The sequence below is a fragment of the Arvicanthis niloticus genome, chromosome 9, assembly GCF_011762505.2.
Source record: "Arvicanthis niloticus isolate mArvNil1 chromosome 9, mArvNil1.pat.X, whole genome shotgun sequence".
Taxonomy (NCBI): Eukaryota; Metazoa; Chordata; class Mammalia; order Rodentia; family Muridae; genus Arvicanthis; species Arvicanthis niloticus.
In genome coordinates, this window is record NC_047666.1 from 34,387,951 (window position 1) to 34,402,484 (window position 14,534).

A 14,534-nucleotide genomic window follows, 5' to 3' on the forward strand; every position below is an offset into this window, starting at 1 on the left:
TTTCCATCAAAGGGCACACTCTTATACTCCCATTGGGCAACCATGATTCCAGTAATACTATGCCTACTACACTCTAGCATGGCCTTCATAGAAAACAGGGCCTACAGCAAAGGATAAGAAATTTAACATGGCACCCCTTTATCTATGAGGGCTACACTCCTCAGCCTTCGTGGGGACCTGAAACTCTATATATAGTCTTTTTTCATACAAAAGTCAGCCATAGTATGAGATTGACAATAATTTAAAAAAACACTTACAAATAAAATTTATGTGAATGTGATCTCTTACACAAAATCTTACTGTATTTTCATCTTTTCACTTAAAGGAACCACTTCAGAGGTTCTTTTTGGCATATGTGTTTATGAACACATAACTAGGGACCATTACTAGGGGAATTGGTATTATGTGAACACAAGCATCAATCCATGGCTGACCACATGATGAGTGGGCAAGTGGTATGGACAGTGTATACTAACTGGACAAATGAATGGTTTGTGAGCTGGGCAAACGTGAGGTTCCACCACACTACTCATAATGACATGCAACTTAAGCTCACGAATTCTTTATTTCTGGAATTTTCCACTTTGTATTTTTTGGTTGACTGTAGGTAACCAAAACCATGGGTGTAAGGATTAATTATTCTAGTGTCATTTGCCAGTAAGGAGCCATATGCAAATATTCCTTCCATAAGTTGAGACCAGCTACCCAGGAGAGTGAAAACAGTACAATATGAAGAGATTTCCCCAAATCTTTCTGCCCTCCACCCCTATAGGTTTAGGGGAACACTCACACTTCCTGTAGATTCGTCAAGTCCTCAAAAGCAGCAGAGTCAATCTCGGAGAGTCTGTTGTAACTCAGATTTCTGGTAAAAGAGAAAGTGAAAAGTACTAAATTAATAGTTGACATTTCATCAAAGACCAAGAAACCTTTCCTCATTCACCAAGTCCCTCAAAGAGAAACCTACAGCCTCTGCCTGGTGACCTTCCCTCTTGTGTACTGTTTTAGTAACAGACACACCGAGCTTTATAAACACCACTCTTCTTGCCTGCTTCAGTGCACACAGCATGCACAGAGCAAGGCTGGGACCCACACTTCCAGAGTGGACTCAGGCAGACTTCCAGTACTAACTGGCTATCCAACACTAAAGAAACTAAGATGGGCCAATCCAATCCAAATGCTTTGTACTGTATCAAGTCCAGGACCACTCAGTCTTTAAAATTGCATTGGTGGGACTGGAGAAATGGTTAAGAATAATTACTGTTCTTGCAGAAGACTTGAGTACCCAGTACCTACAAATACCTGTAACCTCAGTTCCAGAGAACCTAATACTCTCTTCTAATATCTGCAGGCTCATACATGCTGTGGTACACATACATATACTCAGGAATAAGCACATAAGCATTTTCAATTGCATTTATTATTTGTGTGGGGTGTGTGTGTAGGTCAGAGGACAATCTGTGGAAGTTGGTTCTTTCCTTTTACCATGTGCACCTTTATTCTCTAAGCCAGTGGTTCTCAACCTTCCTAATGCTGTAACCCCTTAATACACTTCCTCATGTTGTGGTGATCCCAACCATAAAATTATTTTTGTTGCTGCTTCATAACTGTAATTTTGCTACTGTTATGAATCAATAAATTGTAATGTAAATATCTGTGTTTTCTGATGGTCTTGGCAACTCCTGTGAACGAGTCATTTGATACTCCCAAAGGGGCTGTGGCCCATAGGCTGAGAACCATACAGCAGATCCTCAAGGACATTCTTTTGTTTATCTGTCTGGTTTTTCAAGACAGGGTTTCTCCATGTGGCAGACCTGGTTAACCCAGAGTTCACTCTGTAGACCAGACTGGTCACAAAGATCCACCTGCCTCAACCTCCTGAGTGCTGGGATTAAAGGCCTGGGCCACCACTGCTTGGCTCCTCAAGGTCATTCTTAATGGCTTTTGTTGTTGTTTTGAGAAAGGGTCTCTCTCACTTGCTGACTTTAAACTTGCTATGTAGACCAGGCTGGCCCAAGAACTGCCTCTGCCAGGGTTAAAGGAGTACACTAACAGGGCCAGTCTTGATGACTTTTTTAAAATTAATGTTTATCTAAAGTATCAACATCAAGTACTAGAGAGAGAGAAAACCAGATGTCAGCACTTCATAGTCTAAGCCAGTAGTTATCCACCAAGGGTTGATTTCTACCCCCCCCCACACACACACACACACAAACACACAGCAATGTTAAGAGATATGTTCAGCTGTCAGCAATGATAGAAGATGGTACTAATATCTGGTACATTAAAGCTGCAGATGTCCTCAGACATCCTGCCAAGCTTAAGCAGTCAGTGTCCCACAATCAGGCACCCAGCACCTCAGTACCTCAGTTCCCATTCTCCTCAGACTGAGAAATGTTGGTCTAAACAAAAGTTTAATACTAAAAAAAGTTTGGGAGCATTGACATTTAGAAAATGAACAGATTCAGAATCATGATTATTCATGAACACAGGATGCCTACCATCAATGAATAAAATTAGGAATAACAATAACAAGGAAAGGAAGCCAAATGGTGGGTGCACAGCTCTTGGTAACCCCAGGCAAGGAAGCCACACAAGAGCAGTATTCAGGTAACAGCACCCATCCTGTTCTGAACTGGCCTCTCTCCCCTCCACTGCTTAGGGAAGACAGCCTTAGCTGCAGACAGAGCAAGCTCAGCAATATTGGGTGAGCTCAGCTTCTTAACCACACGCTGAGCACACGCCAGGCTAATCCATCAAGGACAGAAGCCACTACAGGTAGTCAAGATGAGCTTCACTGCCATCCTGTTCTTGCCACAGAAGTCCACCAAGGCCTGTGTATGCAAGAGATTAACATTTTTCATCTTGGCTATTAATTCCATTGACATTAATGCCAATTAACAATGCTACTAATCATAAATGGTAAATATCTTTTAAACTTACTCCAGAGACGTTTCAATCAATACTACCCTAGAGCTGATAGCCATTTTACTGTGAACTCAAAGACATTCATCTAAATAAAAGTCAAACTGCACTTGAAACTAATGGTCCATCTGTGTTCATGGCACAGTCTGAATTAAAAGCAATTTGTCCAGAGATTAAGTTACCATAAAGATTGAAGGTGGTAATTTTTAAACCACATATTGAAGTCAAGTATGAACTTGGCTGTGCTTGGGAGGTATTTATTAATGAGAATGTAGACATTAACAGCTTAGACCGGGGAAAGAGAATTCTCTATATCATAAAAGACTGCCTGGACTAATTATTTTTCTGCTTTGATCAGATTATCATAAAGGGTATGGGGACACTGTCTCGGGAGGGGTGACGGTGGCACAAAGCTTACATCATCAAAGGTAACTGGCATGGGCGAGCTGAAGAGAACTTAATAAAGGCTCTCAGAAGCCAAAGAGCAGATAGAAGGACAGGCAGATTGGGCTGCTGACAGATTGACCGACCAAGACTAATATGCAAGTCCACCCACCCACCTTCACAGGCATTTACTCCTTCACTCTAGAGACAAGGGCCAGTGCTGACACCAAGCTTGGCTTTTCAGAGAAACTCAAAATCTGAGTTCTTATGAGAAATATTTTCAGTTCCTTAAAATTAAAAAAAAAAAAAAAAGTAACCAAGAACAGGTCAAAGCAAACCTCTCTGCCAGCTGCTGCACCTGGCCTGAGGAACACTAGCTTCTGTTGGACCTGGCCTCCAGAAGCTACAGGCTCAGAAGGCATAGGTCATCAGAGGGGCAGGGGCTCAGTGGGCTTTCTATAGTTCACTGATGGCGTCATTTTGACCATTCTGAGATAAAATCATGTCTCTCCTTTTTCACACCTCACATATCCATTAAAAGCCATATACCCAATGTTTTTTCTTGAAAAGATAATATAACTAACTTTCAGAAATGCTAATTAATTCTGCTTCTTAGAACATGAGAAAAGAACCTTTACTGACACTGTCATCCAGAGCTGAGGAGCACCAGGACTTTGATACCACGACTCCAGTGACCAGCTACAAAGACAAGACACTAAAGTGTGTTATCCCTCATTGGGTCAGCCTGGACAGTCACTGAACCAGAAAAGCCGCAGACCAACACACGTGCCAAGGGACTGCCTAGAAAGGGCCATTCTCCCACAGCACCTGTGGGCAGCAGTGCAGAGTGAAAGCGCTTCGGCTCACAGCCCCTGGAACAGCTCCTGTCCCTAGACAGAGCTACTCTGGCTTTTAAGTTTAAGAAGTTCTCCTGAATCTCTGAAGGAACCGAGACCTCAAATGCATTACCAGGAAACAGGAAAACCATGTTAATTCCTCCATGGAAATATAACAAGGACTAAAACAGTCGTAAACATCGACCAAAACACAAATTCCCAGTACCACTTGTTGGTTGTGATAAAATGTATATAACCATTTGTAAGGTGCTGCTCAGTGACCACATACACATTCAGACACCCATCACCACCACCAGGATCAACTTTTCCACCATAACATTCCCAATCCCAGTTTCCCTGGATGTGCCAACCATCATTCTGTCTCCATAAACTCTACTCTAGGACCCGCATGTTAAGTGGAATCACAGACATTTGTCCTTTTGTGTCTGGCTTATTTAACTTAACACAATGCTTTCCAGGTTCATAGATGAATCTCAATACATATGTCAAAGTCTCATTGCTTCTGACTGTTGAGTAATACTCCTCAGTATGAACAGCCTACATTTTGCCTATCTACTATCTGAGGATCAGTTAGCTTGTTTCTCATTTTGGCTGCTATAAATAAAGCAATTATGAGCACAGTGTGGTTTTTCCCAAATTAAAAAAAGTAACAGGTTTTTTAAACACTTGTCCTCTATACTTACTAATAATAACACTCATTTTCCAACATTAAAAGACATACACTTAGCTCAAGAAGCCTGGAGAAAGGAGTATAAATGTATTTCTCATCCCAAGAACAGTAAAAGGGTTAACTACCAAAATCTGTTCCTCCAGGTGGCACCTGACATGCACACACATCTAAAACATCCCACTTATTTCAAGGAGCACGGCTGCCCCTTCCTGCCTGACATCTGAATGGGTCTTCAGTGGAAGGTTCAGATTCTCCTGTCAAAACAATCCATCTGTCAGCAGGACACACTATCCAAAGTACTTCTGCACCTTTCAGTAGCAAAGAGCTCACAAGGAAAGAAATGTCGGGAATTTAGTCCCTGCCAACTGCAGCTTTCACTGAGTACCTTCAACCATTGTCACAACACAAATCGCCCCTGTTCTTGCACAAAGAGCATGCAGATCTTCAAACAATTGAACCCAGACATAGACACTTTTTTTCAGCTAATCTGCTGAAAGATGGTCGTGCGGCCCACCATTTTCGGAACACACAAGAGGCAAGGAGGCAGAGAACAGCTCAAGTTTTATTCAGGCGTGTCTGAAAAGCACACTGTTTAACAGGGCACGACAACCCTGTGCTCACTAAGCATGTATCCCAGCAAGCTCCCCACCTCTGAGCCAGAGAATTTCAATAGCTGAGAGATCACTGCTCTGAAGAACACCATGGCTAACCATGTGGCTGTTCATTGAAAACACTTAATATATGAGAGTATGAGCTCAGCTCCTCATCATATTAGGCATACTGCAAGCCCTCAACAGACATGTGCACTACACGGAGGTGGGTACTTCAGTTATCACTGAAATTTCTGCTGAACTGTGTTAGAACCAATGCTTCTACGTCGTGATACAATCACTAAATATTCTAACTGAAATGGCAACTACAGAAGAAAGATAGCTGTTATAGATTAGTCTCAGGAGCTCCAGGTGGGGTACTTGCCTGGGGTATGTCAGGCCCTGTCTGACTCCCAACACCAAGCAGAATAACAATAATGATAACTCAGGGCTTCGGAAGAGTGCCTGCCTACTACTTAAGGTCCTCACTCAGTTTGATCTCCAGCACTCCAAATGTTTCCTAATAACACAAGAGCTTTGTTCAAAATGTACAGAGATATTAATAAACTAATCCAAGTCTCTCTCGCTCTCTCTCTTTTTTTTTTAGACAGGGTCTTAGTAATGTAACTTAAGCTGGCCTCAAATGCAGTAAACAGCTGAGAGTGACCTTGAACTCCTGATCTTCCTGCACCTCTCAAGTGTTAAGATTTGGGTATGCACCACCAGACTGGCCCCAAGTTCTTCTCAAGCAAAGTTCTTAACTATCCCAGCAGGAAATAGACCCTAGAAATCCCAAGTCCCTCGGAAGGCGACTCTAATAAAAACTGTTCCAGTGTAATGCTATAGGCTTAATCAGTATTTACATAATCTGACCAGCACCTTCCTGGATTATAGCCTGAACCACATGTTACAAACTTGGCAAGCATGCTTCAAAGTTGGTGAACAATAATTCATTGACTTGTTGGAAGCTGAGGGACAAAAAGTGCCACTTACTTTTTGAGCAAGCTGTGGTGAGGAAGTAACCTCACTTCATTAGACAACACAATTGGCATTTCATCCCTGCAAACAAGCCTCGACAGGCAAACTCTCACAGTCAAGCCCAGCAAAAAGCACGGTTCTGGTTCTCAACCTTAACAGAAGATAATTCAAATCGGAAGGCATTGGTCCTAAACCTGTGAAAGCAATTCCCTCCTGAATGAGGTTTCCCTGCGCAGTCTGGTTTCCAAGTGAGTACACTTCCCATTACTCAGCCCTGGCCGGGCTCCTGGACTACACAGAACTTTGCTTAGTTTAAGCTTTCAGATATTTGCTAAAGTGAAACACAGCAAAGACGGAGGGGTCAGAGGCAACCCAATGCCAACTTTGGAGTGCCAGGAGGCGCCCAGAGCTAGCACAGAAACTCCTTTTCCATGATACTGTATGTTCTGGCCGTTCGTCTCTTCTTCAACCTCAGAACTTGCAGTATTTGTCACCCGTTACACAGGAAATTGTCTGCTTAGAGTTAGAAAAGCAGCATTGTTCCTTTTGAGAATTCCGAAATGCAAGAGCTGCTCAAGCCATAAGAGCCCTACGCATTCAGGACTGTTCCTTCTGTATAGTACCTTCTGAGGAATAACAGCAACTGCCAATGAAATCACTGCAATGCCCCTATGTCCATTTGCAAGGTTTGTGAACATAGAAAACACTTTAAACCATAGACAACACACGTCCTTATCTCTTTTTCTACTGTAGATGCTTTCCCAAAGCCACAATGAACAGCCTGTTAATACACATCATATTAAGAATGACACATTTGCCACTTAAACTGGAATCATCTATCTGGAGCCCTTACCCAAGGTCCCTCACTCAGAAGAACATGCTCGCTCTTAAGGAAGACACAGTCACGGCACGCCGGAGCAGAGGTTTGGCGATGGAATACCTTCTGTGACTAAGGAAGTGGGAGGTGAACAGTGTCCCAACAAGATACCTACCACTCATTCTGTTTCTGCTTAATTCAATTTCAGAAAGTCAGTAATGGTTTGCAATTATTTCAAATTCTAAAAATGCTACAGACCATCCTCCCGGAGAATAAGGGAGGCCTAAAAGGTTACTCGAAAGAGAATCTAACACACAGCCATAAAAGTACAGCTCTATAAGGATGAGAACACACCCACTCCTCTTTAAATCAAGCCAGTTAATTAGGGTGAGCCTCAATTTTTAATAACTTAAAAAATACAGTCTTATGTAGCCTAAACTGACCCTGAAAGTGCTATATCTAAGCATGACCCAGAACTTCTGATCTTCCTGCCTCTCCCTCCCAAGTCCTGGGATTACAGGCATGTATCACCACATGTTTTATGCAGAACTAGAAAATCAAACAATGCATGCTAGGCAAGAACTCTGAGCAGCATCTATAGCCTGGGGCCTCGGAATTCCAATGCCAACTAATGCTACTCTCTCTCTAACTTCAGAAGGTCTTATATGTGCTCTAGCCTAACAGTATATACATGCTTAGTCTGATACAGTAAGCAATAATAATCAAATTCAACAAATGTTTGAGTGTATGTCTACCATGAGGACATATTCTGTAATTCATTCTAATTATACATGTATATATGCATATATATGCATACACACACACACACACACACACACACATACATTCACCTGTATGTATGTATGTATGTATGTATGTATACCCATGGGGCTGGAGAGATGACTCAGCAGTTAAGGCCACTGACTGCTCTTTCAAAGGACTTGAATTCAATTCCTAGCACCTACATGGCAAGTCATAACCATCTGTAACTCAAGCTCTAGGGCATCTGGCACCTTGTTCTGACTCTGGGGGCACTGGACACATGTGGTGCATTGACATACATATAGACAAGGCACCCGTACACATAAAATATTTTTAAATGAATAAATAAATTCTGATATAAGTTGAGATAAGAGGTTATCTGTTGTCTGAAGATTACAACGTATTGACCAGGTAGGACTCCTGACCAAAAACCATAACCAAATGGCTCTCAGAAAGAATTTCACAGAGGTACACTAAAAGTTGCACACTGATAGACCTGAGCCAAAGCTGAACTGCAGAGAGATATGTTTGTTTCTGATTGAACAGCGTTTGGAAAAATGATTTCCAAGCACCCACATGGCAGTTTACAACCATTTCTGGCTTTTCCAGAGGTATCTGAAACCCTCTTCTGGTCTCCACTCACACTGCATGTGGTACACAGGCATACTTGTAAGCAAAATGCCCAAACACGTAAAAATACTAAATAAATAAATAAATAAATAAATAAATAAATGTTAAAGCAAACAAAACAAGCACAAACTATTTCCCAATGAGTGTGTTGCAGCTTCTCTTGAGATCGATCATTGTGTGGGCTTTTCTGCACCAACAACCTCGCCCTCTAAACTCATTAGCAGTATCTGCCTAGCACCCCTGGGATGGGCACATAAAGTCCAGAAGCATCCAGGACAAGGAAGATCTGCTGTGATGAGAATGCTTTTTTTTAAAAAAAAAAAAAAAAAAAAAAAAAAAAAAAAAAAAAAAAAAAAAAACCAATGATGAGGTAGAAGAGATGAGAAGGAACTTGTTTTCTGGGGAAGAGTCCTGAGAAGTAAGACTAGAGGAGCAAAGAAGCCACACAGCAAATGAGTGAAGCAAACTTCTAAAGACACCAAGTGACCAGAACCTCAGAGAAAGGAAAGGGCAAAGTGGCAAAGAGGAGCCCAGAGATTCCTGGCTTAGCCAACAAGCAGGTGAGCCAACGGTTACTCCAACCCTAATCTACTCTCGTATCGGAGACTCTCCTAAATGCTGACCACTGGACCACTGAAGTTCTTTCCACAGGAACAGAATTAGCTATTTGTTCCTCCATGTAAACATTTTAACCTAAAGCACCAGGACACCTGAAATGTTTGTTTCCTGGCATCACAATAGACAAACCGCATTTGCTTCCTGCATCACACCTTACAAAAGAGATTCCAGGATCTGTTTTCCTTAAAGAATCTTTGCTTGGCCACATAGAAGTGATGTGATTGGACATGTTTCTTTTTGTTATTATTATTTAAGAATGCTTGGTGAAGGCTGACACTGAGGGGACACCACAATTTCCCCATAATGCCACTTGTTCACATGGTCTGTGCACCATTAACACCTACAAATGAATTAATTCCATGATGAAGGTGCACTCCAGCCCATGACTGCTGTGGTTGGTGGGCACTTTATAAGCAAAAGGCTTTCATTTGAGCATGGGATGGCTGCCTGTCACAAGCCTGACCACCACCCCACCCACACACACACACAAATCTGCCGCCAGAGGAGTGTGACCATGACCACAGAACCTGGGGAGAGGTTCTGGAAGGCCACTATTTGATTTTACCATTAAAGAAGCGTTTCAGACAGACTTAGAAATGGGAGTGTCAGGGAAGCAGGGTCACAAGTCTAGCCCCTCAGAATTGTCTTTTCCCTGGTCTATTAGCTCTACAAAAAAATCATAAATTCACTCTCCCAGAGTGTAAACTCTACAGAGCTTTGAAAATTCATTACTTGCACAACAGTCACTCTTGGGTCACAATCTACCTTTTGTAGTATAAAGTATGGCTCCACTCAGAGTGGGGCACTTCATGACCCCAAGATGGCCACCAGACCTGAGAACAGACAATGCTCACCTCTGGCCACTTACTTAGAAGCTAATAATGCCTCCAGGGGACAGTAGAGAAGGAGTTTCCAAATGCTCTATTGAAACAGAAACTTTTGCCTCTACAGCAAAAAAAAAAAAAAAAAGATCAGTTGGGCAAAGGGACAGGACATGAGAAACTGAGAAAAAAAAAAAAAAAAGACGGACATTAACCTAGTGAATAAATTTGGAATCCTGGGTTCTCCAAGGGCTTTGCAAAGTCCACCAAATGTGAGCACTTGGGAGACAGTGTGTTTCCTGAGCTCACAAGACAGATTTAAAATTCACCACTTTAGGGTATGCATAGAAAACTGGAAACTGGCTACCCTGATAGACACTTCTGATAGGCCACAGAATTTAGTGTCAACTCTAGTAGAACCACCACCCACAATGCTGTGACCAAGTTCCTGTGCCAGCACCTAAAATGATTCTCTACTTCATCCCAGAGTCACATCTATGTGTTTACAGTAAGAGCCATGAAAGGACAGCTCTCAATGTGCAAAATAACCATCTTAGCACAGTTCTAGAAGAAGCATCCCTGCTTAAGGGGGCCAAGTTCCACACCTATCTTTCTGGCAGAAGATATAAATATGCATTAAGAATGAAGGCCCCATGGTTCATCACTTTCTCTGAGTAAAACAGGCAGACATCAAAACAAACAAACAAAATTCCTCTATCTGGATCACCCACCACACACCATCCTAGAACCAGGAAGTAATTTTTTATAGTTTTGTGTTTTAACCCTCGGTTCTAATTCTTTTTCTTCTACCATAAACCAATTGGGGAAAATACCAGGATAAAACTTCGTATCATAGAATTAAAAAAAAAAAAAAAAAAAAAAACCCAAAAACAAAAAACCAAAAACTTGATACTCACTTCTTAACTCACTTCTCATGTAATAATCAAGAGGTTTCTATATTTATTTGTTTACTCATTCATTCATTGTTTTATTTCTCTGTGTAGCCCAGTCTGTGATGGAACTCACTCTGTAGAACAGACTGGCCACAAACTCAGATATCCAACTGTCTCTGCCTCCCCAGTGCCAGAATTACTCCCAACTATTAAATTTTATTTGATTTGTATATTTTTTCAAACTATATCATATGTATGTGCCCAAAAATGTCAAAAGAAGGTGTTAGATGCTCTGGAACAGCTGTAAGCTGTGGGTACTGGGAATAACTGTGGGGGGAGTCCCACTGGGGGTAATTATGTGTGTGCTGAGAATTAAACCTAGGTCTTCTGGAAGAGAAGCCAGTACTTGTAACCACTGAGCAATCCCTGCACTCCTCAATGTTTAAAGTAAGCAGTTAGAAGGATAATATTTAATATGCTGCCTACCTTCTTCCACTAAAAGGGAGAAAGAAGGAAATGGAAGTGGTGTGTTTTAAACAAATAAATCTGTATAAACTGCAGCTTACCTTAGTGTTATCAGTCCCTTGTCCCTCTCTCTACCATATAAAATGCTTTAATAGGCACAGGACACAGTGACTGTAACAACTTTCCCATCCTGCAACTTCCTATAAGGAAAACGCTTGCGAGTTAACTGTGAGCTTCCTTCACTTACATGTGTCCTTGCATTTTTAACTAAAGTCACACCTGCTGCCTGCTACCATCTCTATGTGATGTCACTGTGAGTCTACAGGAAGCCCAAGCATCAGAATCTGTAACACAATATAGAAGCCTATGTTTAAATTTACCATGATACTCCACGTTATACATGAATGTAAGTGTAAGGTATCTGCAAACATTATTTCCTAGACCAAGAGCCTCCCCCTTCTTGCCTACCCCAAACTTAAAATTAAAGATTACTCAAGTGCAGTGAGTAGAACTCACAAGTAAATCAACCAAGTGAGAAATAAGAATAGACTCACAACTCCACAAGCAAGCACCATCTTCTGCATCACAGGGAAGTATGGGAATATCTAGCTAAATACTTTACTGAAGACACAGTTCTAAGAGGCCAGCCATGTGGCCAGCAGTAAACAACTTTATTAACTAGCTTATAGACACAGGATTTCATTCTGTCCATTTTTCCAAGGAGTTGTTTTGTTTTGTTTTGTTTTTCGAGACAGGGTTTCTCTGTGTAGCTCTGGCTGTCCTGGAACTCACTCTGTAGACCAGGCTAGCCTCGAACTCAGAAATCCGCCTGCCTCTGCCTCCCGAGTGCTGGGATTAAAGGCGTGCGCCACCACCGCCAGGCTCCAAGGAGTTTTGTAAAGTTTACATGTGTTATGGAATGTCTAGCTGAAGACAAAAGCCAGTTTTCTTTCCGCAACAGTAAACCATCACAATACACTATGAACGTGAAAGACGGCCCACATTATTTTCTCTGCTGGAGAAGCAGAGGCAGTGGGAATCACTCTGCTTCTGGTGCTGACATCCCTGACAGATACAAAGTCAGCGTCTGACTGAACAACAGTACTTGAGCACGCACCATTCACAGATTGCTTTCTGCTGTCCCAACATGGGCCTCCCTTTTCACTGACATTACCAGTGCAGAGAATCCAATGATGCATGTCTGAGACCTCTATCCTCTAATACACTAAAACTCTACCACACATAAAGGAAAGCTGGCTAAAAAACAAGTATTTGTTTTTTACTTGTTAATCAATGAGGCTTAAGGTAGCATATCACTCCTTCTCCACTTGAAACTTACTGCTCTGGGTCATTCGCTCCCAAAAACCAGGTCTTAGAGAGTTGATATGACCAGTCAACTCTACCTGCTACCTGATACTTTAACTGAATGACATGCCACTGTACCTATGGGATAGGACCAGTAAAGGTGTTGAGAAGTCCTAACAAAATTACACATAAATGACCCCTTTTCCCTTTTCCTGTTCTACTTAAAGGCAAAATCCTAAGAAATACAACACATGTTCCTTAGTACTTGGTATCCTGTGTATACAAAGAAGAGTAGACCCACAGATCTAGATACTCTATAGCCTGTGTATGCTAGGAGAGGCAGAATAGTCAATCACAGAGCATCTTCCCATCTGAGCAGAAAATCAAAGCCCAGGGTCTCTTCAGATGCAGACACTCATGAGGTTGGGCCACTGACACTGTGCCCGATGAACAGCTAGAACTTCCATCTATAACTTTCTATGTGTTAGCAGTCCCAGCTCCACCAATCACACCTTTTCAAAGATGGTATCAAACCAGAGCTGCTGATGAACCTGCTCACCACCCTGCCCTACATCAAGTGACCCTAACATGACTACCCTGGCCCATAAGCACTGGAGGGTAGAGAGGTGGCTTGCTGGATAGTTCACACTGACAAGACCAGCATTATCTTCAGAAGTGTCAGGCTAGCTCTGTTCCATAAGAGGGTTATGGTTTGGGATGCAGGCACGGTTCACTCAGAAGGCACTCAGCTGAGCTACGTATCTGTAGACCAGACAGGTCTATACATGCTTTCCCTTTCTTAGCATGATCCCGCTGCACTCACTCTTTAAATTCAGTCAATGTCAGTAAAGGTATTCCAAACCCAGGTTGGCCCGATGACTGCCAAACTGCAAAATTGTGTGGGTGACTCACAATTTTGCAGCCAACTCAGCCATGATCAATAAGCCAAAGTGAACTGAGATCAGGCAAGGCTTAAGTCTGCACAAGCACAAAGAGAAAACCACCAACTCTCAAACCCAAGAACCAGTGCAGAAAAGCACCTGCACAAACTCGTCAGGGTGGTTATAAGGTCATGAGCACCTGAGAAAAGATCTTTTATTCCTAGGAGCATGAGACAAATGGTAGGCCTGTCACACTGCTGGTGTCAATATTTATCTAAGGCCTGGGTATTCATGATGGTATAAAACCAGGCACCTTTTCAGTTTAGCCATTCACATAATTTGCCACTACAAAGCCCCAAAACAGAGATTCATTTACAGCTTGAGTTTCTTTTCTTCATCGCCATACAGGAGGCTGGCGGTAGGACCCACCGTTTATGTCAGGACTAATCCCAGCAGCTTGAGAATAATACCCTCAATGTATTTCAGAACTGCCAATATCAAATGTCACTGCACCTGAGGACAATAAAGAGGCAAGGAAGAAAGGCAAAAAACACCTGCTTTCTCCCCTCCCACGGCATGCATGCTTTCTGTCCTGGAAATGAGCACAGTTTTGGGCTTGCAGTAAAGTAACTAAACCCCAAAAGTCATGCCTAGCACCCCCTACACACTACTCACACCACATCCATCACTTCAGTGAGAAGCTACCCTTTCCTGGGCTATGAAATGGCCCCTTCCAGTCAGCCTTGGTTTTCCCAGACTCCTTTTCTCCCTTACCCTTTCCCCATGACCTCATCCACTCTGACTCCAAATGAAAACCTTATCATAATTTTTCCTCCCCGGTAAATGACAGAAGAAATAACTAACCCATCAATATCAGCTTCAAGGGGCTGTAGGGGCCTCTGACCCCTGCTGCAACATGGTGGAAAACAGACTCACAATGG

At 42.3% G+C, this 14,534-nt stretch overlaps 1 protein-coding gene across 1 annotated transcript in view; it reads right to left on the reverse strand.

Moving 5' to 3' along the window:
* Lrig1 (leucine rich repeats and immunoglobulin like domains 1) overlaps nucleotides 1–14,534 on the reverse strand; it is a 101,126-nt gene that overhangs the window by 62,212 nt on the left and 24,380 nt on the right. The window contains exon 2 of the mRNA XM_034511419.2: nucleotides 791–862. Coding sequence (XP_034367310.1) covers nucleotides 791–862 — 72 coding nt within the window. The remainder of the gene's footprint in view (nucleotides 1–790; nucleotides 863–14,534) is intronic.